Source organism: Syzygium oleosum, unplaced genomic scaffold, assembly GCF_021117445.2.
Source record: "Syzygium oleosum isolate NSW1041296 unplaced genomic scaffold, Sole_v2.1 Sole_v2.19, whole genome shotgun sequence".
Taxonomy (NCBI): domain Eukaryota; kingdom Viridiplantae; phylum Streptophyta; class Magnoliopsida; order Myrtales; family Myrtaceae; genus Syzygium; species Syzygium oleosum.
Window position 1 is genome coordinate 3336216 of NW_026607503.1, and position 26121 is coordinate 3362336.

Below are 26121 nucleotides of genomic sequence, written 5' to 3' on the forward strand. Positions count from 1 at the left end.
TTGTTTCGCTACTTTTTCTTACGAGGAAAGCACCAAAGTCCTTTCTTGCAACGAGAGGAGGAGCCCAAATCGACTCGGCCCGACCCGACCCGACTCTAAGAGTTGCAAACCGTTAACATCCGTGTGTTCGTCGAACGACACATGATTAAAAACACACGACTTTAAAGTTTATTAACGGGTAAATGACACAACTAGTCATCGAACTTTGGTTCAATGTGCAATGTGGTCCTTTGAACTTTTAATATATTCGATGTGGTCCATGAATTTTAACCCAATATGTAATGTGGTTTCTGAACTTTTAATTTGTTCAATGTCATCCTTGAACTTTTGGTATATGTTCAATTCAGTCCATGAATTGTATGAGAATATTCAATGTAATCATTTCATTAATTCAAGTTTATGGACTATATTCAAAGTTTTCATATAGTTCAGGAACTACATTGAACATATACCAAATGTTAAGAGATCACATTGAACAAGTTCAATAAACAGTGGAACTTACTTCTTCTTGGGCTTCAACTCCAGAAATACTCTCTTCCCCGTCAGCCGGCCAGCCAGCGTCAGGAAAATCAGTTTGTTCTGCAACACTACAAAGAAATAACGCCTCAGGCACTGTAGCAGAAGTGAGCTGAAGAGGCCTACCATGCTGACAACAGATTTAATAAGGTAAAACACAATCAACAAAGCAACTAGGAGAGGGCAAAGGAGAATACCAGGCAACATTGAACATAATGAGGTTTCCTTCAAGAGAAAGACAAAAAAGGACGCAAAATGGCGAAAGGTCCCTTTGGTCATCAACTCCAAGTTGAATTCTGACCGTCTCATCCATGGACACTTTGTCAATGCAAAGCCCCAGGATTGAATTGTCGTCACCATTTTCTGACCATAATGGAGTTTTTAAATCTCCTCAGTACAGATTGGTACTTACAGCAAATAAGAAAATTAATATGCATGAAGAGAAACCAAAAAGCAACAGGAGACTGTCATCTGCATGATGAATGTACCACTGCCCATCTTTTTGTTTACGCTAGACTTACAATACACTATGCTGCACCAACAGCTCTACCATAGAGATACCTAGGAAAACGATAGATCCAATCATCTCCTAGGAATCCTCCGCTAACGCCATTCACTCCGAGTCTGATCAACAAGAATATAAACCACATACTTGAAACAGTGGACATTGCAAAAGTGCAAGAATATGTAGTTATCTTGTCCTTGTGAAAACATTAGTACTTTCAGAACCCTGATGAGGAGGAATGGACAGAATACGTATCTAATCTTCCCGAAATATGAATGTAAACATAGATTAACTAACAAACAATGTATTACATGAAAATGATTAAAAAATTTTGCAAGTCTATATATAAGTTCAGCTACAACCTCATGTACCTTGAAGCTCAATTCTTGGACGCCAGTTATCTCGATCAATATCAACAACTACTGCTTCATTCATATTCTCACCAAGTGACCAACTGAACAGGATAATGTGCTGGTCCACATTTTTTCGGTTAGCTGCAATTGCAAGCTTGCTGAAATGAGACGAAGAAAAGAGGTTAGCCTTTATCTGCTATGCAATATCGTTTCCGTGGATACTGCAGCAGGAAAAAATGCAGTAGCTAATCTCTGACGGTATTTTCAAAAGTCAAATATCTATATAAGTTGGAAAAAAGAGGAAATTTGTCGGTTTAACTTTCTCATGAGATCAATGTGCTATTAGAACCAAAGCAAGAAGTTCAAATTTGCGAACAGGCAAGCAACTCTTGTTAATTTGCCAATTGGGTTATTTCCATGATGGAAGACCAAATTTTCACAAGTATCAACATAAGATAATTAGACCAAAATCAGGCCTTTGCACCTGACGCAAGTGATAAAAAATCATGTATTAAATGGCCACGAGTCAAAAGAAAAACAAATTGAAATATTCTAAAAATATGACTCTCAAACGAGATATGATAAGGGGTGCAAGCAATAGTCTCAATGACAAATAAGAGAAATAAAATATGGAGAGAAAGTAAAAATTAGGACATTACCGTTGTTCCAAATAGTTAAAGAACAGATGCGGCCCACGTCCTGCGGGAATAATGTCATCCACAATTCCAGGGAAAACATCACAAAAGGACTGCAGTATCGCCTCAGAAGAAGCCTACAGAAATGATATTACCAAAATGACTAATTAAATCATCATATTGTAAATTTAAATTCTTGAACATAGTCCTAAGGATGTCATTCAACGGGAACAGCATCCCGAAATTCAAATATGTTGCTATACATATAACAAATGGCAAGCCACCATTTGCATGTCATCATATGAAAATGGAAAACTATCGAGACATAGGAATATGCCCTCTCCTTCACATCCTAGTTGCAACATCTAGCAGCCATGGACTCGTTTAGATATTTGTAGAAACTTTGTATAGCCACGACAGCAGGTGCACCAGAAAGTTCTCTTTCGTCACCAATGACATTTTCAGACAGTACAATTTTGATTAGAACATAAATGTTAAGACGGGCACAAGAGAAAAACTAACTATGTCATAGGATTCCACACGAAACAATTTAATTAGAAGAGGAATTTGGAAACCATCACAGCAAGAATTTACAATACAAGACTGTGGTAATTAAGGGACCATGGCAGATCAGTGCGACCAGATCTAGTAAGTAGAGACTAAAACTACTTCAATTCCAAGCCAATTACCATAAAATCATACTGAAATCAAGTTCAGAAAAGTCACTTGTTAATTGTTCTTTGAGTACACAAGAGTATACTAATTAACTTTTCTAGTTACTAAAGGAGATTGCTCATGAACCTCTCTAGCTGCTTAATGATGATGATGATGATGATAACAATGATAGTGACAATATTTGCCCAATATTTTTGAAGATTAAACAATTGATAGTGAAAATTGTGTCAAGGATTGTTTCACCCACATTAAAAAAGTTGCCGTCTCTAGTCCTGATTACTTGCAAAAGATAACCTTCCTCCATGCCGTTTGAGGTAAGTTGAAAGCACCCTAGAACGATGCAATCGGGACGAACCCACTTGAGAGAATCCACTGTTCACAAATTCACCCGCATTAAAAACCTTAAAGACCAAAGTTATTCCTTAGAAAGAATTCAAATCTGAGCAGAATCCATATATGAAAATAAACAACCCTTGCACGTGCAAATATTGAGCAAACTTTTTCTGAAGGACCATATTATTTATCCAAAATTTAATCTCAGTGAAAGATCCAGCATAAATGATCATCTTCCAACTAACCTCTACTCAGGGTTATAGGAAGGTATGCCTTCAGATAACAAATTATAAGCAAATTGCCGGACAAAACATCTAAATTTGAACATCAGAGTCGATTTACCTTTCACACTAATTTCGTCAGACTCTCCTGTCCATGGTTGGAGTGACAATGCCATGTGGAACTTCTCATTTAATTTGGATGAAAGAATACTTAGGCTGTCATTCCTTGCCACAGCAATATAATCTTCTTTTGCACTGCAGTCAACTGAAAGGACAAAGGCGTAAACAGAGAATGAAGAATAACGAGAACGACAATGCTAATTTTTTATGTTCATTTTAAGGCATTACCGTCCAAACAAATAATTAATACACCATAAAGCAGCATTAAAGAAGTAAACAGAAATAACTTTACCAAACTAGACAAAACATGATGTTTAAGGTACTCTATAAGCATACTTTGTGAAAGCCAGAACAGAGTTCGTTCCAGAGCTCATTGTAATACGAATGGGTAATAGAATGATGAAAGTTTGTATGTTTGATCCGATTATGGAACTTTCAGCAAGAGAATTTCTTGGATCAGATGACCATCGAGATTTGAATGATCTACCAGAACCCCGCAATGTAATGAAGACAGCATGCTAAGAGAAAGCTAAGCGCAAGCTTCACGTCAATTCATAGTATGTATAGTTTAGTTCATCCTCTGAAATCCTAATAATCAGCACTAGATAAGTTGGTCTCTCAAATTCAAAGAGAGAAAATGAAACATTGAAATAGAGTCCATGTTCTTGAGCATGAATTGAAACTAAAATAAAACGAGAACCACAAATCAAGCAGCATTATCGCGCAACAAATAAGTAATACGGCATAAAGTAGCATTGCAGAAAGTAATTAGAAAGAACACTACCAAACTAGACAATAATTAATGGTTAAGGTACTTTACAGGGATACTTTGTGAGACACAGAGCGAGATTCAAGAGCTCCTCACAGTGTATGCAAATACACTGATCAACAACACACTATGTTTGATCCAATTATGGAACTTTTAGCGGCAGAATTTGTTGGATCAGGTAGCCATCGCAGGTGAATGCTCTCCATAAACAGAGAATATAAATGAAGACAGCATGCTAATTTAAAAGAAAGACTGAACGCGAGCTTCACGTCAACTCTATAAGTAAGAAAAGCAATTCAATGGTACTTTCAAGTCAAGGCTCAACAGATGCAACAGCATTGGTAGCAAGTACAATTAATTTATCCTTCAAAATCGTATAATCAGCAATAGCTAAGTTGGTCTCTCAAACCCAATGGGAGAAAGGACACAGTGAAATAGAGTCCACTTTCTTGAGCATGAATTGATATTAAACAAAAACCCTAGAAATCAAACCAAATCACAATGAAAACAAACAACAATAAGTAATACAACAGAAAGCAGCATCGCAGACACTAAACGGAAAGAGCTTCACCAAACTAGACAAAAAATGATGGTTAAGGTACTCTACAAGAATATTTTGTGAAAGCCACAGCAAGATTCCCCCAGAGGTCATTGTAGTGTTTACTGCAACCTTGATTATTTTCGTTTTTTTTTTCTTTTCCATGGACATTTCTGATGTACTTGAATCTTCGGCTACTTCTGTGTGGTGCTCCTCTATTCGGCTTTGGACATGTTTCTAAAACTCTATAGTCTTTTGATGTGTTTTTTTTGTTCTTCCTTCTTTCTTTCCATGTACATTTCGTATGTACTTGAAGACATTATATATGAAAAACGATCCACTGCGTTTGATCCACTCATGGAACTTTCAGCACCCAACTTTCTTGGATCAGATAGCCATCCCGATTAAACAATCTCCCATAAGCACACAATACAAATGAAGACAGCATGCTAATTTAATAGAGCAAGACAAGTGTAATCTTCACGTCAACTCTATCAGCCACATAAGAAAAGCTATATTCGTTGGAACTTTCAAACTTTCATCAATGCTCTATGGATGCACCAGCTTTTATATTATGTATAGTTCAGTCTATCCTCCTAAATACAAATAATCAGCAGTATATATGTTAGTCTCTCAAACTCAAGGGGAGAAAAGAACATAATGAAACAGAGTCCATGTTCTCGAGCATGAATTGATACCGCAACAAAGAAGCAGCGTGGAAATCAAGGGTGACAAGCAACGAAATTCTCTAGAGAACAAACTTGCTTTAAACTACCACTCATAATAAGCAGAGCCTAAGTGAAGAAGTTCTTGATTTTTAAAGCATACCGGCATCAACATTATCCATTAAACACTCTAAACGTCCATCAATGCTCCCAAGATACAGGTTCCCGCGACTTGTCATAAGAATGTATGAATTTTGTCTCTTCTTTAGCCACTTCATGTCCTTTACAGAACTTCCTTCATCTAATGAGCAGGAAAAAAAAGGTTCTTGCTGCTGCACGATTGAAGAGCTCAATTAGAAGCAAACCCTCGTCAAAAAGCGTATATGTATTACTCCTTTATGAAAGAAGAACAAGGGTCAAAGACAACATATTTTCATCAAACATAATTTGAAATGCAGAATTTTAAGGACTGCACATGATGTTAACGGATAAAAGTAAGCTTTCTCATTCCAACCCCATGTCAAAGTGTTTCAATTTCTCGGTTTTAAGTCGACCTAGCAAATAATTTGCACGCAAAACCTATGGAGAATAAAGATAAATAAGGGGATAAAAATGCAAATTGCAAGCAATCACCGCCTATTTCAAAATATGGTTTGGATTTTTGTACATGTGCAGTGCATCAGATGCACAAAGCTGACAATTGTCAATGAAAGTACAACCTAATAAATCAGATTTATTAACGAAACATTAGTCTTTGTCCCACAAAACGGGGCTCCAGCTAGACCAGGATAATACAACTCAACTAAGCATCCACGTCTATAGGACTGTAGCTCATTACGAAGGGAGGATACCGTCCACCAACTTCATTATGGCTCATGATTCTGTCTTTATTATGGATAACTCGAACCCTATAATCATTTGCAGATCTAAAACGAAAGCGAACGTAACTAGAGATATCTCAATTCCCAAAAGCCAAAAGAGCATATACAGGAAAATGTCCAAAACGCAGGGCCAGCTATACCTATTCCTAATCCGAACAGAATGTAACAACATAGGCATCGGTCAGCATCTAACAAGAATTCTCAATGAGCATGCTCAGAAAAGAATCACGACATGATGAGAAAAAGTCGACTTTTTTTCAAGGATCTCCACATGTAGGGAGTGTAATTGGAAAAGGAATTCCGGCCCCAAAGTTTCAGCCATTTTCTCATATAAACATATAGCGTGATCTAACAAAAGGGACTCTGAGTCTGAACAAACCTTATTGACAAGTGAAAGAAGCAAGAAGAAGTAAACAGTCCCCCCACTAGAAGCCGCAAGCGTCAAAGAATCAGGAGAAAGCGAGAGCAAGCCAAGTGCCCCCACGGCCACGTACATGACGCACACTTCCAGCACGGAAGAATCACTGCTCATCGCCGACTCCATCACATCCCTGGTCCTCGCAACGCAAAACCCTACAAACCGGAGCACGATTAGCACCAAATCGCACCGCCACAGTCTACCAATCGGACGAACGTATCGAAGTCTACAAACTCACCAGAGGAGTGGGCCACGAAGACGAGCTGGAACTGCTCGGAGACGGCGAGCGGCTGGGACGGGAGGCGGCCAGGGCCGTACGGCCTAGCATCTCTGCCGCTGCCCCCCGGGATCTCGAACGGCAGCGGCTCGCCGATCCGGGCGAAGAAGAAATCGGAGGTCTCCACGTGCTCCCCTTCGGCCTCGTCCTTGAGCTCGATCGTCGTGGCCATGGCCGGAGCTGGAGTTTCCGGCCGCGAGAGAGGGGGAGGGGAAGGAACAGTCGAGCTCCGATCGACGGTAATCGGCGGTGATAACAAAGACGGTGCCTGTGGAAGTGTGTGAGGCTGTTTGGGCGGGAAGAGAGAGAGAGAGATGAATGAGTTAGATGGTTCGTGCCCTAGAGAAGGCTACCGAGTCGCGACTTACCAAAGGATGAAACGACCATAGAATATAAATATTAAATTCAAAAGCATAGTATAAAAAAACTTATATAGCCGCAAATGTCGTACTATCTTCGACATGCATATAAACAATTGGAGCATTTGTCTACTGACTCATGTGGGTAAAAACTTTGAATTGTGTTATTGCGTCGGAATAAAAGGAAATTATTTTCTTAAAAACAGACGGATTACAATGAAGTAGTCGATAACGAAGAGAAAGGAGAAGGATGAGAGGGGCGAAGAATCATTGCATATTTGTTTCGCTACTTTTTCTTACGAGGATAGCACCAAAGTCTTTTCTTGCAACGAGAGGAGGAGCTCAAATCGACTCGGCCCAACCCGACCCGTCCCGACTCTAAGACTTGCAAACTGTTAACATCCGTGTGTTCATCGAACGACACATGATTAAAAACACACGAATTTAAAGTTTATTAACGGGTAAATGACATAAATAGTCATCGAACTTTGATTCAATGTGCAATGTGGTCCTTTGAACTTTTAATTTATTCGATGTGGTCCATGAATTTTAACCCAATATATAATGTGGTTTCTGAACTTTTAATTTGTTCAATGTCATCCTTGAACTTTTGGTATATGTTCAATTTAGTCCACGAACTATATGAGAATGTTCAATGTAATCATTCCATCAATTCAAGTTTATGGACTATATTCAAAGTTTTCATATAGTTGAGGAACTACATTGAACATATACCAAATGTTAAGAGATCACGTTGAACAAGTTCAATAAACAGTAGAACTTACTTCTTCTTGGGCTTCAACTCCAGAAATATTCTCTTCCCCGTCAGCCGGCCAGCCAGCGTCAGGAAAATCAGTTTGTTCTGCAACACTACAAAGATATAACACATCAGGCACTGTAGCAGAAGTGAGCTGAAGAGGCCTACCATGCTGACAACAGATTTAATAAGGTAAAACACAATCAACAAAGCAACTAGGAGAGGGCAAAGGAGAATACCAGGCAACATTGAACATAATGAGGTTTCCTTCAAGAGAAAGACAAAAAAGGATGCAAAATGGCGAAAAGTCCCTTTGCTCCTCAACTCCAAGTTGAATTCTGACTTTCTCCTTCATGGATACTTTGTAAATGCAAAGCCCCAGGATTGAATTGTCGTCACCATTTTCTGACCATAAGGGAATTTTTAAATCTCCTCAGTACAGATTGGTACTTACAGCAAATAAGAAAATTAATATGCATGAAGAGAAACCAAAAAGCAACAGGAGACTGTCATCTGCATGATGAATGTACCACTGCCCATCTTTTTGTTTACGCTAGACTTACAATACACTATGCTGCACCAACAGCTCTACCACAGAGCAACCTAGGAAAACGATAGATCCAATCATCTCATAGGAATCCTCCGCTAACGCCATTCACTCCGAGTCTGATCAACAAGAATATAAACCACATACTTGAAATAGTGGACATTGCAAAAGTGCAAGAATATGTAGTTATCTTGTCCTCGTGAAAGCATTAGTACTTTCAGAACCCTGATGAGGAGGAATGGACAGAATACGTATCTAATCTTCCCGAAATATGAATGTAAACATAGATTAACTAACAAACAATGTATTAAATGAAAATGATTAAAAAATTTTGCAAGTCTATATATAAGTTCATCTACAACCTCATGTACCTTGAAGCTCAATTCTTGGACGCCAGTTATCTCGATCAATGTCAACAACTACTGCTTCATTCTGGTCCACATTTTTTCGGTTAGCTGCAATTGCAAGCTTGCTGAAATGAGAAGAAGAAAAGAGGTTAGCCTTTATCTGCTATGCAATATCGTTTCCGTGGATACTGCAGCAGGAAAAAATGCAGTAGCTAATCTCTGACGGTATTTTCAAAAGTCAAATATCTATATAAGTAGGAAAAAAGAGGAAATCTGTCAGTTTAACTTTCTCATGAGATCAATGTGCTATTAGAACCAAAGCAAGAAGTTCAAATTTGTGAACAGGCATGCAACTCGTGTTAATTTGCCAATTGGGTTATTTCCATGATGGAAGACCAAATTTTAACAAGTATCAATATAAAGATAATTAGACCAAAATCAGGGCTTTGCACCTGATGCAAGTGATAAAAAATCACGTATTAAATGGCCACGAGTCAAAAGAAAAACAAATTGAAATATTCTAAAAATATGAATCTCTCAAACGAGATATGATAAGAGGTGCAAGCAATCAGAGTCTCAATGACAAATAAAAGAAATAAAATATGGAGGGAAAGTAAAAATTAGGACATTACCATTGTTCCAAATAGTTAAAGAACAGATGCGGCCCACGTCCTGCGGGAATAATATCATCCACAATTCCAGGGAAAACATCACAAAAGGACTGCAGTATCGCCTCAGAAGAAGCCTACAGAAATAAATATTACCAAAATGACTAATTAAATCATCAGATTGTAAATTTAAATTTTTGAACATAGTCCTAAGGCCGTCATTCAACGGGAACAGCATCCCCACATTCAAATATGTTGCTATACATATAACAAATGGCAAGCCACCATTTGCATGTCATCCTATGAAAATGGAAAACTATCGAGACATAGGAATATGCCCTCTCCTTCACATCCTAGTTGCAACATCTAGCAGCCATGGACTCGTTTAGATATTTGTAGAAACTTAGGATAGCCATGACAGCAAGTGCACCAAAAAGTTCTCTTTTGTCACCAATGACATTTTCAGACAGTACAATTTTGGTTAGAACATAAATGTTAAGACTGGCACAAGAGAAAAAATAACTATGTCACAGGATTCCACACGAAACAATTTAATTACAAGAGGAATTTGGAAACCATCACAGCAAGAATTTACAATACAAGACAATGTGGTAATTAAGGGACCATGGCAGATCAGTGCGACCAGATCTAGTAAGTAGAGACTAAAACTACTTCAATTCCAAGCCAATTACCAAAAAATCATACTGAAATCAAGTTCAGAAAAGTCACTTGTAAATTGTTCTTTGAGTACACAAGAGTATACAAATTAACTTTTGTAGTTACTAAAGGAGATTGCTCATGAACCTCTCTAGCTGCTTGATGATGATGATGATGATGATAACAATGATAGTGACAATATTTGCCCAATATTTTTGAAGATTAAACAATTGATAGTGAAAATTGTGTCAAGGATTGTTTCACCCACATTAAAAAAGTTGCCGTCTCTAGTCCTGATTACTTGCAAAAGATAACCTTCCTCCATGCCGTTTGAGGTAAGTTGAAAGCACCCTAGAACGATGCAATCGGGACGAACCCACTTGAGAGAATCCACTGTTCACAAATCCACCCGCATTAAAAACCTTAAAGACCAAAGTTATTCCTTAGAAAGAATTCAAGTCTGAGCAGAATCCATATATGAAAATAAACAACCCTTGCACGTGCAAATATGGAGCAAACTTTTTCTGAAGGACCATATTATTTATCCAAAATTTAATCTCAGTGAAAGATCCAGCATAAATGATCATCTTCCAACTAACCTCTACTCAGGGTTATAGGAAGGTATGCCTTCAGATAACAAATTATAAGCAAATTGCCGGACAAAACATCTAAATTTGAACATCAGAGTCGATTTACCTTTCACACTAAATTCGTCAGACTCTCCTGTCCATGGTTGGAGTGACAATGCCATGTGGAACTTCTCATTTAATTTGGATGAAAGAATACTTAGGCTGTCATTCCTTGCCACAGCAATATAATCTTCTTTTGCACTGCAGTCAACTGAAAGGAGAAAGGCGTAAACAGAGAATGAAGAATAACGAGAACGACTATGCTAATTTTTTATGTTCATTTTAAGGCATTACCGTCCAAACAAATAATTAATACACCATAAAGCAGCATTAAAGAATTAAACAGAAATAACTTTACCAAACTAGACAAAACATGATGTTTAAGGTACTCTATAAGCATACTTTGTGAAAGCCAGAACAGAGTTCGTTCCAGAGCTCATTGTAATACGAATGGGTAATAGAATGATGAAAGTTTGTATGTTTGATCCGATTATGGAACTTTCAGCAAGAGAATTTCTTGGATCAGATGACCATCGAGATTTGAATGATCTACCAGAACCCCGCAATGTAATGAAGACAGCATGCTAAGAGAAAGCTAAGCGCAAGCATCACGTCAATTCATAGTATGTATAGTTTAGTTCATCCTCTGAAATCCTAATAATCAGCACTAGATAAGTTGGTCTCTCAAATTCAAAGAGAGAAAATGAAACATTGAAATAGAGTCCATGTTCTTGAGCATGAATTGAAACTAAAATAAAACGAGAACCACAAATCAAGCAGCATTATCGCGCAACAAATAAGTAATACGGCATAAAGTAGCATTGCAGAAAGTAATTAGAAAGAACACTACCAAACTAGACAATAATTAATGGTTAAGGTACTTTACAGGGATACTTTGTGAGACACAGAGCGAGATTCAAGAGCTCCTCACAGTGTATGCAAATACACTGATCAACAACACACTATGTTTGATCCAATTATGGAACTTTTAGCGGCAGAATTTGTTGGATCAGGTAGCCATCGCAGGTGAATGCTCTCCATAAACAGAGAATATAAATGAAGACAGCATGCTAATTTAAAAGAAAGACTGAACGCGAGCTTCACGTCAACTCTATAAGTAAGAAAAGCAATTCAATGGTACTTTCAAGTCAAGGCTCAACAGATGCAACAGCATTGGTAGCAAGTACAATTAATTTATCCTTCAAAATCGTATAATCAGCAATAGCTAAGTTGGTCTCTCAAACCCAATGGGAGAAAGGACACAGTGAAATAGAGTCCACTTTCTTGAGCATGAATTGATATTAAACAAAAACCCTAGAAATCAAACCAAATCACAATGCAAACAAACAACAATAAGTAATACAACAGAAAGCAGCATCGCAGACACTAAACGGGAAGAGCTTCACCAAACTAGACAAAAAATGATGGTTAAGGTACTCTACAAGAATATTTTGTGAAAGCCACAGCAAGATTCCCCCAGAGGTCATTGTAGTGTTTACTGCAACCTTGATTATTTTCGTTTTTTTTTTCTTTTCCATGGACATTTCTGATGTACTTGAATCTTCGGCTACTTCTGTGTGGTGCTCCTCTATTCGGCTTTGGACATGTTTCTAAAACTCTATAGTCTTTTGATGTGTTTTTTTTGTTCTTCCTTCTTTCTTTCCATGTACATTTCGTATGTACTTGAAGACATTATATATGAAAAACGATCCACTGCGTTTGATCCACTCATGGAACTTTCAGCACCCAACTTTCTTGGATCAGATAGCCATCCCGATTAAACAATCTCCCATAAGCACACCATACAAATGAAGACAGCATGCTAATTTAATAGAGCAAGACAAGTGTAATCTTCAAGTCAACTCTATCAGCCACATAAGAAAAGCTATATTCGGTGGAACTTTCAAACTTTCATCAATGCTCTATGGATGCACCAGCTTTTATATTATGTATAGTTCAGTCTATCCTCCTAAATACAAATAATCAGCAGTATATATGTGAGTCTCTCAAACTCAAGGGGAGAAAAGAACATATCGAAACAGAGTCCATGTTCTCGAGCATGAATTGATACCGCAACAAAGAAGCAGCGTGGAAATCAAGGGTGACAAGCAACGAAAGTCTCTACAGAACAAACTTGTTTTAAACTACCACTCATAATAAGCAGAGCCTAAGTGAAGAAGTTCTTGATTTTTAAAGCATACCGGCATCAACATTATCCATTAAACGCTCTAAACGTCCATGAATGCTCCCAAGATACAGGTTCCCGCAACTTGTCAGAAGAATGTATGAATTATGTCTCTTCTTTAGCCACTTCATGTCCTTTACAGAACTTCCTTCATCTAATGAGCAGGAAAAAAAAGTCTTGCTGCTGCACGATTGAAGAGCTCAATTAGAAGCAAACCCTCGTCAAAAAGCGTATCTGTATTACTCCTTTATGAAAGAAGAACAAGGGTCAAAGACAACATAATTTCATCAAATATAATTTTAAATGCAGAATTTTAAGGACTGCACATGATGTTAACGGATAAAAGGAAGCTTTCTCTTTCCAACCCCATGTCAAAGTGTTTCAATTTCTGGGTTTTAAGTCGACCTAGCAAATAATTTGCATGCAAAACCTATGGAGAATAAAGATAAATAAGGGGATAAAAATGCAAATTGCAAGCAATCACCGCCTATTTCAAAATATGGTTTGGATTTTTGTACATGTGCAGTGCATCAGATGCACAAAGCTGACAATTGTCAATGTAAGTACAACCTAATAAATCAGATTTATTAACGAAACATTAGTCTATGTCCCACAAAACGAGGCTCCAGCTAGACCAGGATAATAAAACTCAACTAAGCATCCACGTCTATAGGACTATAGCTCATTACTAAGGGAGGATACCGTCCACCAACTTCATTATGGCTCATGATTCTGCCTTTATTATGGATAACTGGAACCCTATAATCATTTGCAGATATAAAACGAAAGCGAACGTAACTAGAGATATCTCAATTCCCAAAAGCCAAAAGAGCATATACAGGAAAATGTCCAAAACGCAGGGCCAGCTATAACTATTCCTAATCCGAACCGAATGTAACAACATAGGCGTCGGTCAGCGTCTAACAAGAATTCTCAATGAACATGCTCAGAAAAGAATCACAACATGATGAGAAAAAAGTCGACTTTTTTTCAAGGATCTCCACATGTAGGGAGTGTAATTGGAAAAGGAATTCCGGCCACAAAGTTTCAGCCATTTTCTCATATAAACATATAGCGTGATCTAACAAAAGGGACCTCTGAGTCTGAACTAACCTTATTGAGAAGCGAAGGAACCCAGAAGAAGTAAACAGTCCCCCCACCAGAAGCCGCAAGCGTCAAAGAATCAGGAGAAAGCGAGAGCAAGCCAACCGCCCTCATGGGTACGTCCGCGTCGCTCAGTCGCCGCACGGAACGACTTCTCCACCCCCGGTTAATCCCCTTCGCCGACTCCATCACATCTCCGGTCCTCACGACGCAAAACCCTACAGACCAGAGCACGATTAGCACCAAATCGCACCGCCACAGGCTGCCAATCGGACGAACGTATCGAGGTCTACAAACTCACCACGGGAGTGGGCCACGAAGACGCGCTTGAACCGCTCGGAGACGGCGAGCGGCCGGGACGGGAGTCGGCCAGGGCCGTACGGCCTGGCGCCGCCGTCCCTTGCGAAGTCGACCGGTATCGGGTCGCCGATCCGGGCGAAGTAGAAATCGGAGGTCGCCACGCCCTTCCCTTCGGCCTCGTCCTTCAGCTCGATCGTCGCGGCCATGGCAGGAGCTGTAGTTTCCGGCCGCGAGAGAGAGGGGGAGGGGAAGGAACGGCCGAGCTCCGATCGACGGTAAGCGGCGGTGATGACGAAGACGGTGCCGGTGGAAGTGCGTGAGGTTTATTGTGCTATTGCGTTGGAATAAAAGGAAATTATTTCCTTAAATACATACGAGTTACGATGAAGTAGTCGATAATGAAAAGAGAGAGAGAGGAGAAGGACGAGAGGGGCAAAGAATCATCGCACAATGCGTATGTGTTTCGCTACTTGTTTTTTTTTACGAGGAAAGCACCAAAGTCTTTTCTTGCAACGAGAGGAGGAGCCCAAATCGACTCGGCCCGGCCCGGCCCGGCCCGGCTCTAAGAGTTGCAAACTGTTAATACCCGCGTGTTCGTTGAACGACATGTGATTAAAAACACACGAATTTAAAGTTTATTAACAGGTAAATGACACAAATAGTCATTGAACTTTGCTTCAATACGCAATGTTGTCCTTTGAACTTTTAATTTATTCGATGTGGTCCTTGAACTTTAACCCAATATATAATATGATCTTTGAACTTTTAATTTATTCATTGTCATCCTTGAACTTTTGGTATATGTTCAATTTAGTCTCCGAACTATATGACAATGTTCAATGTAGTCATTGCATTAATTCAAGTTCATGGACTATATTAAACATTGTCATATAGTTCGGACCAAATGTTAAGAGATCGCCTTCAACAAATAAAAAGTTCAAGGATCACATTTCATATTGAACTAAAGTTCATGAATTATTTGTGTCATTATCCCTTTATTATAATAGACCATATCAGTAAATAAAATGCATTAATGCTATCAACAGTGGCTACACATAATCTCACGTATACAAACATACACAATTGGGTTGAATCCTAAACATCGAGCCACGGTTGGCACACATATTGGCACATCGGCATCCGTAACAATTGTACCAATTAGAATAATCTTCTCGACGTAATTATTGCTATTTTGCCAAAATCATTCTTAATTCATGTCAAGTCCAACCAAATCAGCAGCCAAAAAAGGAACATTCATCCTTTATTTAACTCGAAAAATTTAAATTTGTCACAAAAATGACAGCCTTTTTATTTCCCTCGTTGAAAATAAATCAAGCACTGGCTTCAAAATTCACATTTAAATCAATTCAAATCAATTAAAAAAATCCCCTTTCCTTTTGTTTATCTTGATTTCTGGAAAAATAAATCCGATAATGTCAAGACTCGCTTCATCTGACTAACTAGAAAACATCCACCTTCTGACATTCATAAAAATTTAGCAATTAGAATAATCTTTCTAATGTAATTATGGTATTTCTTTTTTGCCAAATCAGCAATCCAAAAGGGTAACATTCATCCTTTCTTTGATAAGAAAAATCTATATTTTGTCACTAAATGATAGCCTTTTTATTTCCCCTGTCGAAAAATCGAGCATTGGCTTCAAAATCGGCATATAAATCAATTTAAAAAGGGGTTAGTACCACAAAAAAAACTCTCAAATTGGTATATCTATGACAAATTTACCTTAACCTAATTTTTTGACCATCAAAAATCCCCAACTTGTACATTTGTGACATATTTACCTTCCACTAATTTTCGTTCAATTAGATTAATACTACAAAAAAATCACAAACTGGTATACCTGTGACAACCAGAGGGGTAAAACCCCAAACTGGTACGCTCGTCAACTGTCACGTGTCATCCAACTCAGCAATTTGATAGTAAAATTTAACGTAAATTAACGGAGGGTTTGTCACAAGTTTACCAATTTAAGATTTTTCATAGTGTTAACCATTTTAAAAAAGAAAAATACCATTTTCGCCGGTTCAGTTTGATCTCTATAAATGATAACCCATTGCTTAATAGGACGCTCATGAAGAAAATCCGATAATGTCAAATCCCAAATTAGTACATTCGTCAACTGTTACGTGTCATCAAACTTAGCAATTTGACGATAAAATTTAACGTAAATTAATAGAGGGTTTGTCACAAATGTACTAATTTAGGGTTTTAAAAGAAAAATACGCGTTTCGCCGGTTCAGCTTGACCTTTGGAAAACGATAACCCTTTGCTTAATAGGACACTCACGAAGAAAATCCGATAATGTTCAAACTCACTCAACCCGACTAACTTAATAATATCAAACAGCAACTCTTCTAGCTAAGTATATTTTAGGAAATATTTCAAATGGACTCCTATTCACCTTAGGAAAGTGCAAATTCTATCTGGCCTGGCTAGTAACATGTTATATATAATGCTTCAAAATCTGTGAACAGAGAAACAGTCGACATGGAGAGCAGTCGAAGCCAAAGTGACGAAGCCAAAGAAGTACTTCAAGCATCGCTGCTTCTTTCCGTATTGAAGCACACCGGCGATCGTGTCTCCGAGGGTGACGAACCCGCGAGATCCAAGGACGTTCCAGAGAGCAGTTCGGGCGCGCCGCTTCGCCAGCTGCGCAGATCCAACCCTCCCATTGTCCGGAGCGTGAACGCGCTGATCGACTCCATCGGGCGATGCCGGGGTCCGTTCGAGAAGCGGTTGAAGTCAAGCGACCTCAGAGAACAACAGAACCGGCTCCTCCTGTGGAAGGACCACGTCCGGGAGTTCATACTCCCGTTGCTCGAGGAGGACGACGATCCCGCGCAAGGTGTGGAGGTGACGGCGTTTAATACGGAGGGAAAGACGTTTCCTCTGCGGTTCAAAATTTGGTGCGACAAGGTATACGTCCTCATGGGCAATTGGAAGGCGTTCGTCGAAGAAAATCAATTGGAAGACGCGGATGTACTCAAGATATGGGCCTTTCGCGACGTTCGGACCGAACGTTTGTGCTTCCTGATCTCTAGGACGCCGAACGCGCCCGGACAGAACCGGACGGACAAGGAGGCTCGAAGAGAGGGACGGAAGTGCATCGAGTCAAAGCCCCGAAAGGTGCTTTTATCCGGCTAGGTAGGATGATTGGTTCTCGCCGGCTTCGTCGCATTCGTCTTCAGCAGCTTCCATTCCGGCTTCGTCGAGTTTTGGCGCCTATTTTGGCAATTACAGTATTTTTTGTGGATATCTAACTGTAAATTTATTGTCTTCATTGTGAATATTTCTTAGGACCATTATCAACCGTTCTTACACTTTCATCTGTTAAACAAAAGATTTAAATTTAAGATCTTGTGATACCGCTATCAATTGATTTTTACTCCGGGATAATTGCTGAATATTTGATTTGTGTTAACATGTTCCTCACCTCAGGATCAGTCTATCACAGACATAGTTGATCCAAGATTGGGTTTGACAGAGCTGGCAATGCTCGACACGATCCGCTTGCATGACTTGAACGAGAGATGTAAAACACAAACTACGGAGAGAAAATCCGAACACAACACGTCACATCTTACTTCATACGTTGTCACGAACCGACACGAATTAACGCGTCTTCGTCGTAATTCAGTTATTTCACACATAATGAAAATGAAGAAAGGCAAAATTATGAATCCATTGATGACATTATAGATGAGTTTCCATGTATACGAGGACAGGCCAGTGGACATCGTTGTCCATACAATCCACACTTTGTCCAGGTTATATCTGCATGAGGAAGGGTGACTAGCGGATACGTCTCGAACTTAAATTCGTGAAGAAACCCCGATCCAAATGGATTCCCTAATTTGAGTAAGTTTCCTCTTTTGAATGATTTTCTAGTTCGAGTAGCTTTTCTACAACACTTGTATGGTTTTGTTTCGCGCATAATTTAGGCTGGGGAATACTTGAGCGATTTAGTGATTGCAACTCCAAGCTCTCCAAATTCATAGTGGATTTCTCAGCGGAAATCTCTTCTTTTGGTGTTTTCTTTTGTGGCGTTAGACTTGAATTGTAAGATGGTCACGCGTAATTTGGACTTTGGTTATTTTGGCTAGGCAAAAGTTTGAGCTCTAGATCCATATAATGAAAGATTTTGCATGACAACTGTCAATTATTCAAAAGGCTAAAATTATTAAAAGAACGCGTGATTTTATATTTAAATATTCTATCCAGTCTCTAACATTATTCAGCGTACCATGTCAATTGACAAAAACATGTATTATGTTTGTGATTTTTTTTAGTCTAATTAGTTGATGCTTGATGGGGCCACTCCTCATCGATCAATCAGAACAATCTTTTCAATGTATTATTGTTTTTTTTTTATATTGCCAAATCGGTAGTCCAAAGGTAACATTCATCCTCTCTTTGATTAGATAAATCTAAATTGTGTCACTAAATTACGGCCATTGATTTCCCTTGTCGAAAAATCGAGCATTCGCTTCAAAATCGACATATAAATCGAATCAAGTAATTTAAAAAGAAAAAAGAAAAATCTCCTTTCCGGCCGGTTCAGCTTGATTTCTGGAAACCGATAACCCTTTGCTTAATAGGACACCAGCGAAGAAAATCCGATAATGTCAAGACCCACTCAATGTAACTAACCGAAGTATATCATTGTTACGCAAAGGATAACATGAAGCAGCATGAAGTAAAAATATTCCAATCCGAATATTATTTTAGGAAATATTTCGACAGACTCCTATTCAATTTAGAAAAAGGCAAGATCAATTGGGCAAAATCTAAGTATAAATATGTTACATAGATCGCTTCGGAAGCTGCGAATAGAGAAATAGTTGACTTGACATGGAGAGAAGTCAAAACCAAAGCAAAGAAGTGCTTCAAGCATCACTGTTTCTTTCCATATTGAAGCACACCGGCGATCATGTACCTCGGGGCGATGAAGATGCGTGGTCGGAGGACGTTCGAGCAAGCAGCTCACGCGCGCCGCCCCCAGCCCACGAGCCGTGCGATCTGGACCCTCAGCTTGTCCCCCGCGTGAACACACTGATTGACTATTGGGCAATGCCGGGGGTCGTTCGAGAAGCGGGTGACGGCGAGCGACATCACGGGCCAGCAGAATTGGCTCATGCTGGTGAAGGAGCACGTCCGGGAGCTTGTGCTCCCGTTGCTCAGGACCGGCGACGATCCCGGCAGAGGCATAGAGGTGAAGACGTTCAATACGAAGGGGAAGACGTATCCTATGCTGTTCAAGCATTGGTGCAGCAAGGTATATGTTCTCACGAGCGATTGGAAAGTGTTCGTTACAGAAAATCAACTGGGGGTCTCGGATGTCCTGACGATATGGGCGTTCAGCGACGTCCGAACCCGAGAATTGTGCTTCGTGATCGCTCGGAGGACGGCAAAAGATCTCGAGCAGGGCCGGACGGAGAAGGGACTCAAGGCGAAGGACGGAAGCGCGGCAAGTTGAAGCCCCAGGAGTCGGCTTTTTATTCGGCCGGGTAGGATGATTGGTTTTTGACGGCTTCGTCGCATTACATCTTCGGTAGCTTCCGTTCCGATTTGGTCAGGTTTTGGCGGCTATCTAGTGCGTACATTATGCTCAACTGTTATCTAGCAAAAATTTTATAAGAACACTGCCAATTATTTTGTAAATTTAAGTTGTTTGATGAATGCGTGATTTTAGTATTTAGATGTTCTAACGCTTTCTCTCGATGCATAAACTGGACTTTTGCCTTAAGACTAAGCGTGAAAATAATAATAAATGAAGCATGTCCAATACCATGTAAAATTTCGTATAACCATTACCAACTATTTTAAAACTTCAACTTTTAGATAATGACGTAATTTAAAATTTGAGATATTCTAACATTCGTGTCGTGACATTGAGTACCTGATTTATATCATAAAGCAAAGAAGATCTATTCCTAGATCATTGTTGAATGTTGGATGCGTGTTCACAAAATACTTAATTTATGCACTGAATTCTAAAAGGGCATGCCTTTTTCGTTAAGTACTTAATTTTATCGTAGAAAATAAGTAGCATATCAGGCAGTTACTTGTGCGATCTATCGATCGGAGATGTAGTTGATCTTTTCGTAGAGTTGGCAATGCTAGATTGACAGAAAAATAAGAGGATATGTGGGGGAAATTTGTAATTGTATTTCTCAGTGAGTAATTGTACATGTACAAAGATGTATTTATAATACAAGAAGGTAAAGAAAAAAAAGGAAAGAATATACATGAGGATGTTTTTCCTATTCTATTGTCCGAACATTCCAATCTTGAGGATTGACTGAATCTGTGATTAGAATCATATCAAAGATCAAATCGGATAGAATCAAATCCTTTCTCCAACATAGATAGCGATCCATTTGCACGGCTTACATGAGGGAGGTAAAACGCGAATTACAAAGAAAAAATCCGAATATGACGCGACACGACGTGCCACGCCTAACTTTGTGTTTCGACATGAATCTGACACAAAAATAACACGTTTTCATCGTAATTCAATTATTCCTCGTGTAGAATCGAAATAAGATGTTTTGGGCCGATATGAATTGATACGCTAGCATGGATCGCGGGGCCTAGGTTTTGGCTACACGACACTTAAACCGCTGGATTTCTTTGGCAAAGCAAAATTTTGATGTGTGACTTAGCTTGTTGGCTCTTGGGTAAGAGTTTTTTCTTCGTTCTAAAAGTTATGCTTATGTGAAGATAGTGCTTTGAAGGATATGATTGAATGCTTATTCTTCATGGACTAATTCAATCGAGCATTCAAGCTCATAAAATGATATGATCTAATTAAGAGTTCCTGTTTTTACTTACAAGTGGAGCGAGCACGAGGAAGGGTGACAGGAGAAATTGTTAAGAATTTGTCTCGAGTTTATGGACTAATTCAATCGAGTATTCAAGCTTAAAGAATGATCGAGAGTTCCTTCTTTATTTACGAGTGAGGGGTGAGCACGAGGAAGGGCGACCAGCAAAAATTGGTATAAAATATGTCTCCAGTTTGATTCCGTAAAGAAAACCTGATCCAAATAGCTTTTTGAGTAGGTTGCCTAAAGGGCGAGAGAACCGGTCCGGTCCAACCAGGGAATCGGACCCAACCAGTTCTGGGCGGTTCTCTGTTCCGAATTTTCGGAACCGGCAATGACCGGTCCTCTTCCCAGTTCCTTGCGCGGAAACGGACCAACCGGACCGTAAAGCAAAAGCTGCATTTCAATCAAAGATGTCACGTGCATCTGCAATCGGAGCGTCTCGGCCCCGAAGATACACCGAGTATATTAATAGATCTTCACCGCGTTGATCAAGACGATCACGTGGATTTCTCGTTCGAACTGCCGGACTCAAAAACAGCAGCAAAGATTTCGGAACTTTTAACATTAAACTGCAAGCACCCAAGAACGAAATTACATAGGATACGTAGTTTACAAAGTGTTTCAGGTACACCATCAGCTTGATTAGCCGTGTACAAAAAGGTCTGTCACTGCTCAAACTCAGTGCTTCCCTGAGCTTCCAAAACAACAGCAAAAGAAAAAGAAAAGCCAGCTGCTAAAAGAGTCTTCCACAACCTCGTTCTTACTGAGAAGGGAAGCCTCGAATTACATTGGACAGTGCATTTTCCAGGGCGGGTGACCATTCCTCATTCACCTCAGCCAAAATGATTTTTTTCTGTATAATAAGTAAAGTTATAAAAAGAGGCCTCCTACGATGTGTAGATCGCCTCCGTTGCACACGACACGACAGGACACCACAGCTACGCTCATTTGAATAGAGAGCGTGAGCGAGGGGAACCGACTTTGGGGCCACTCCTAAAGAGGCCCACCCGCAGGGGCCAGGAACACCACATGACCAACCACATACATAATGTCACATGTTATGTTTAGTAGCCTATGTTTGACTGAAGGAAATTAAAATTAGGCCCTTCATTGGGTTAAAAGGGTTTAGTTTTTGTTAGCGTTTTGGTTTTTCGGGGGGGGGGGCGGTCGGGTTTAGACTTGGGACCCGCTGAATGTCTGGCCGAAGGACCAATTGGGTGGGGCCGCCTCGTTGGAGATCGAGGTGCGGCCGTCGCTGGTGGTGACCTTGAAGGAGAGGGCCTGGCCGTTGAGGTACGAGTTGCTCTGCCAGTTCTGGCCCCAATTCCTAGACATGGTTTGCCAGTCGGTGTTGGAGCCTTTGATTGACACCGCCACCACGTCCCCGGCGCCGCCGACGTTGGTTATCAGGACAAGGTTGAAGTAAGAGTGGCCGTTGATGGTGAATCTGATGCCACCCGTCCTCACACAAGACACCCTGGATGAACACATAACATCGTTAGTTTGCTTGTTGACGTCAATTAGTATTTTCTAACATAACAGAAAGTGCCATGATCTAACAAAAACAAACACTAAGCTCATTCAACTGTGTGCTCACCTTCTGTACTGAACAGGAACTATTCCGGCTTTGTACTGAGCAATCTGTTGGAAGACCGGCTGGGCGAGGTCGAAGTGCTCCAGAGGGGGATTGCACCATCCTCCATTGTCATTAGGAAGGGCAAGGTTAGGAGGGCAGAAATTGGTGGCAGTGATGATGATGGAACCAGGCAAGCACCACTGGTTGTCATTCACACACTGGATCTCATAGCATGCTCCACAGCTCTGCCCATTGTTGAACAGGGCGGTGCTCAGGGCAGCTGTGTTTGTGCCATATCCTTGGCTAATTAGATTCCCATACCCACAAGCCCCACCTGAAACAGATCCAAAGAACTTGTTAACTCAGAAACCAGAAAAAAAAATGTTGTAGAACATGTAATTTGTCTGTCTATCGCACTCTGAGAAAACATGTAAGCGTGGATATTACTGTTTCTAGATTTGAGATTCGCGGGGTCTGAGGGGGACGAGACTAGGCGATGATTTCTCACGAACCCGCCAGGGGATAAATATGTGAGTGACAGGAAAGTAAGTGCAGAATTTATGGGAATGCAAGAGAGGGGATTGCTGTTTTATGTCACTACTAACTCACCCATTGTTCCAGAAGCATCACCGCCTCCATAGAAAGTGGCATGGGCACTGGTCCATGCACTCCCATCACTTTGGACTGTCTTCAGCAATGCGAGGAAGGCCACAATGGTGAATCCAAGAGAACCCATTTTTGGCTTGCAGCGAGAAGTTTCAGCCCAAGATGAGAGAGAGAGAGAGAGAGAGAGAGAGAGCAGCTTGGAACTTTAGGTGAAAGGCCAGGGAGAGAAGTGAGGAGGAAGAGGGACAAGTCGATTGTTTATATAGAACTGGAAGGGGATAGGAAGTGGTGGGGAATAAAATAAAGGGATGGAAATATGGAGGAACAGTGTCTAAACTACTAACAGAAACAGAAAAAACTGCAAAAAAATTAACACAAGTGTTTGTGGACACGGAATGGGGAGGACTCCAATTTTTCTACTTTCTTTTTTGGAATTCCCCATATTCTGCCTAGATTTGTGATCCCTCTGAGTGGACTTTTTGGCCTTTTGAGTTTGTGAGGACCAAGGCACATTGGGAAGAGCCCATTGGTTCAGTTGAAGACCGGTCAGAGAGGTGGCAATTTGGGTGAGAAGGAATTGAATTTGATTCCAGGGGTGGTGTTAAAGATACCCCCAAGTGCATTTAATTGGAGCTTGTACTTGCTCAACTTGCCCAAAATCACCTTAATTGCATGAGCATAATCTCTGTTTCCACTAAGCTTGATGGCTTCAGTAGTTGCACTGGGGCATTGCAATGCATTGAAAACAAGGGGAGGATTAAAAGGTACGTGATTGACTTAGATGGACTTACGCTTTTTATTGTTGGTGTTTTATGCCTTAATACCTTTCAATGTATGGGACAGCCAAGAGCAATCTTAGGCTAATGAAAAGGAAATGAGAAAAGAAAGATATGGACCGGTAAGCGAGCTAATATACTATACGTTTTGCAGGATTGTCAACGAACATAAATGGATAGGCTTTATGGGGTGCATGGAAACTCTTTTAGCAGTTACATTATGTGAAATCTATAGCCACAACATTTATGAGAACACAAATACACTTAGATCATATCTAATTTAGTCGATCTAAGATAGCTTCCCTCGGATATCGCTACGACATGTGCTACAATAGAAAAGTTATAAAATAGCCCTAGTGGGGGAATAGGTTGCAGATGAATGTGGGCATACATTCAAGTAGCTAAAAGGCTTCTTCATGGAGAAAATGGCATTCAATTGCGAGCAAGTAAACAGTTGGTGGGGGCAGTTAGCTAACCCTTGAGCTGAAACCCAAATAGCCTCAACTTATTGCAGTCCCAAACCAAATTTAAAAAGTTTCTCAAGGTCTGGCCTTTTCCAGAGCGTGCTTCGTTAGGTTCCATAGGGCGGCCGTCAATAATTAATACGATCATAATGAATTCATGTAGCCAACAAGCCGATACTATTCAATGTCAGTGAATAATTGAGAGGTTGGGAAGGCATTGGGCTATTCAAGTTCAACCGAAAGGGGGATAAAGATAAAAGAAAAGCAAGGATTTTGTCAGCCATTGAATTGCCAGATTCTTCCTCCTCCTCCTTTTCGCATGGAACGGTGACAGTTGATAGTTAAAGGCACTCCAACTGAAATCCATGTCAACAGATGCTGGAAAACGTATTGAAAGAAACATCAGCATAGCAAAGTATGAGGAATCCACTAAAGTTTCAGTGGATGAGGGACTCTTTTTGGTCGCTTATATTCTTAGATAGATGCCCTGACTCAACAAAATGAGAGGCAGCATTTGCAACATTGCAGAGTCCAAGCTTTATATTCACTTTAAAGCAAAACCAGTGTCATATGCTACCTTTTGTCTTCCTCTAGCCAAAAGGAAACGAAAAGCAAGAAGAAGGGAAAAAACCAAGAAATGAAAAGTAATAGTTTGAGACGTAAGCTGCAATCAGCTGCACAACTTGGACCTCATTAATTGGCAGTATGAACAAAAGGGTCATCTAATCTTCTGATAATTTTTCCTGGGTTGGATATTATTTTATGTGATTTGGAGTTCTTGAGATTCTTCGGTTTATGAGTAAAGAAAAAAGTAGTATCACATGGCCCCATCTGGGCACATGGGGTTGCTGTTGGGTGATGAAGAAGGCTCACCCTTTTTTTAATCTGACTTTTCATCATCATCAGTTTTCTGGGAATTTGTAAAGAAAGGTTGTAATGAATTCTTGCCATTTTCCCATTGGAAATGCAACTTCTGTTCAGCGTAGTGAACCTCTGACTTTTTTTCCTTTGGGCACCAAAGTTAAAGAAATGAGCAAGAAACTTACTGCCTCAAATTCAGGATCTTTTCTGACCAAACAACAAAATTTTTTCAGGATCTTTTGAAATTAGGTTAAATAAAGGTGGCCTGCATGTGGCAAACCAACCCAGCTTAAGATAAGCTGAACTGCTCTCTCTCTCTCTCTCTCTCTCTCTCACTTGCTTTGCTTCTGGTTCATTTGTCTAAGAGGAGTTAAACCTTTCCAGTCATCTCTTTTTGACCGCCTTAGCTGTTTCTGCATGATGGGTGCGAGTTGCTGTCCTTGCTTCTCCCTGGATAATATTCCTATACTCACTCAAGCTTTACAGCAAATTCAAGGCTCCGGCGTGCGAGGATACAACCATGCATATGTTAAAATGTCGCAGATTGTGAGCGTGCACGCGCGCGAGACGAGCGCTTTTCTTATTAAGCTC

The 26121-nt window shown here is 40.0% G+C and overlaps 2 protein-coding genes and 1 long non-coding RNA gene across 3 annotated transcripts; all 3 read right to left on the bottom strand.

Moving 5' to 3' along the window:
- Positions 1-573: 573 nt before the first annotated feature.
- Positions 574-14605, bottom strand: LOC130140547 (nuclear pore complex protein NUP214-like). The gene is made up of 8 exons (XM_056320182.1): positions 14401-14605; positions 14109-14317; positions 5494-5662; positions 3360-3503; positions 2932-3056; positions 2034-2146; positions 1393-1532; positions 574-879 (listed from the first exon to the last, which is right to left on the bottom strand). Exons 1-8 carry the CDS (start codon positions 14603-14605, stop codon positions 659-661), a joined length of 1326 nt encoding a protein of 441 aa, XP_056176157.1. The 3' UTR covers positions 574-658.
- On the bottom strand, positions 8407-9002 carry LOC130140492 (uncharacterized). Its single transcript, XR_008818480.1, has 2 exons — positions 8932-9002; positions 8407-8824 (listed from the first exon to the last, which is right to left on the bottom strand). It is a non-coding gene; the product is annotated as an uncharacterized LOC130140492 (long non-coding RNA).
- Positions 14606-21794: 7189 nt separating the features above from the next.
- Positions 21795-23667, bottom strand: LOC115693699 (expansin-A10-like). Its single transcript, XM_030620748.2, has 3 exons — positions 23433-23667; positions 22845-23157; positions 21795-22724 (listed from the first exon to the last, which is right to left on the bottom strand). Exons 1-3 carry the CDS (start codon positions 23557-23559, stop codon positions 22421-22423), a joined length of 744 nt encoding a protein of 247 aa, XP_030476608.1. The 5' UTR covers positions 23560-23667; the 3' UTR covers positions 21795-22420.
- Between the last annotated feature and the right edge of the window lie 2454 nt (positions 23668-26121).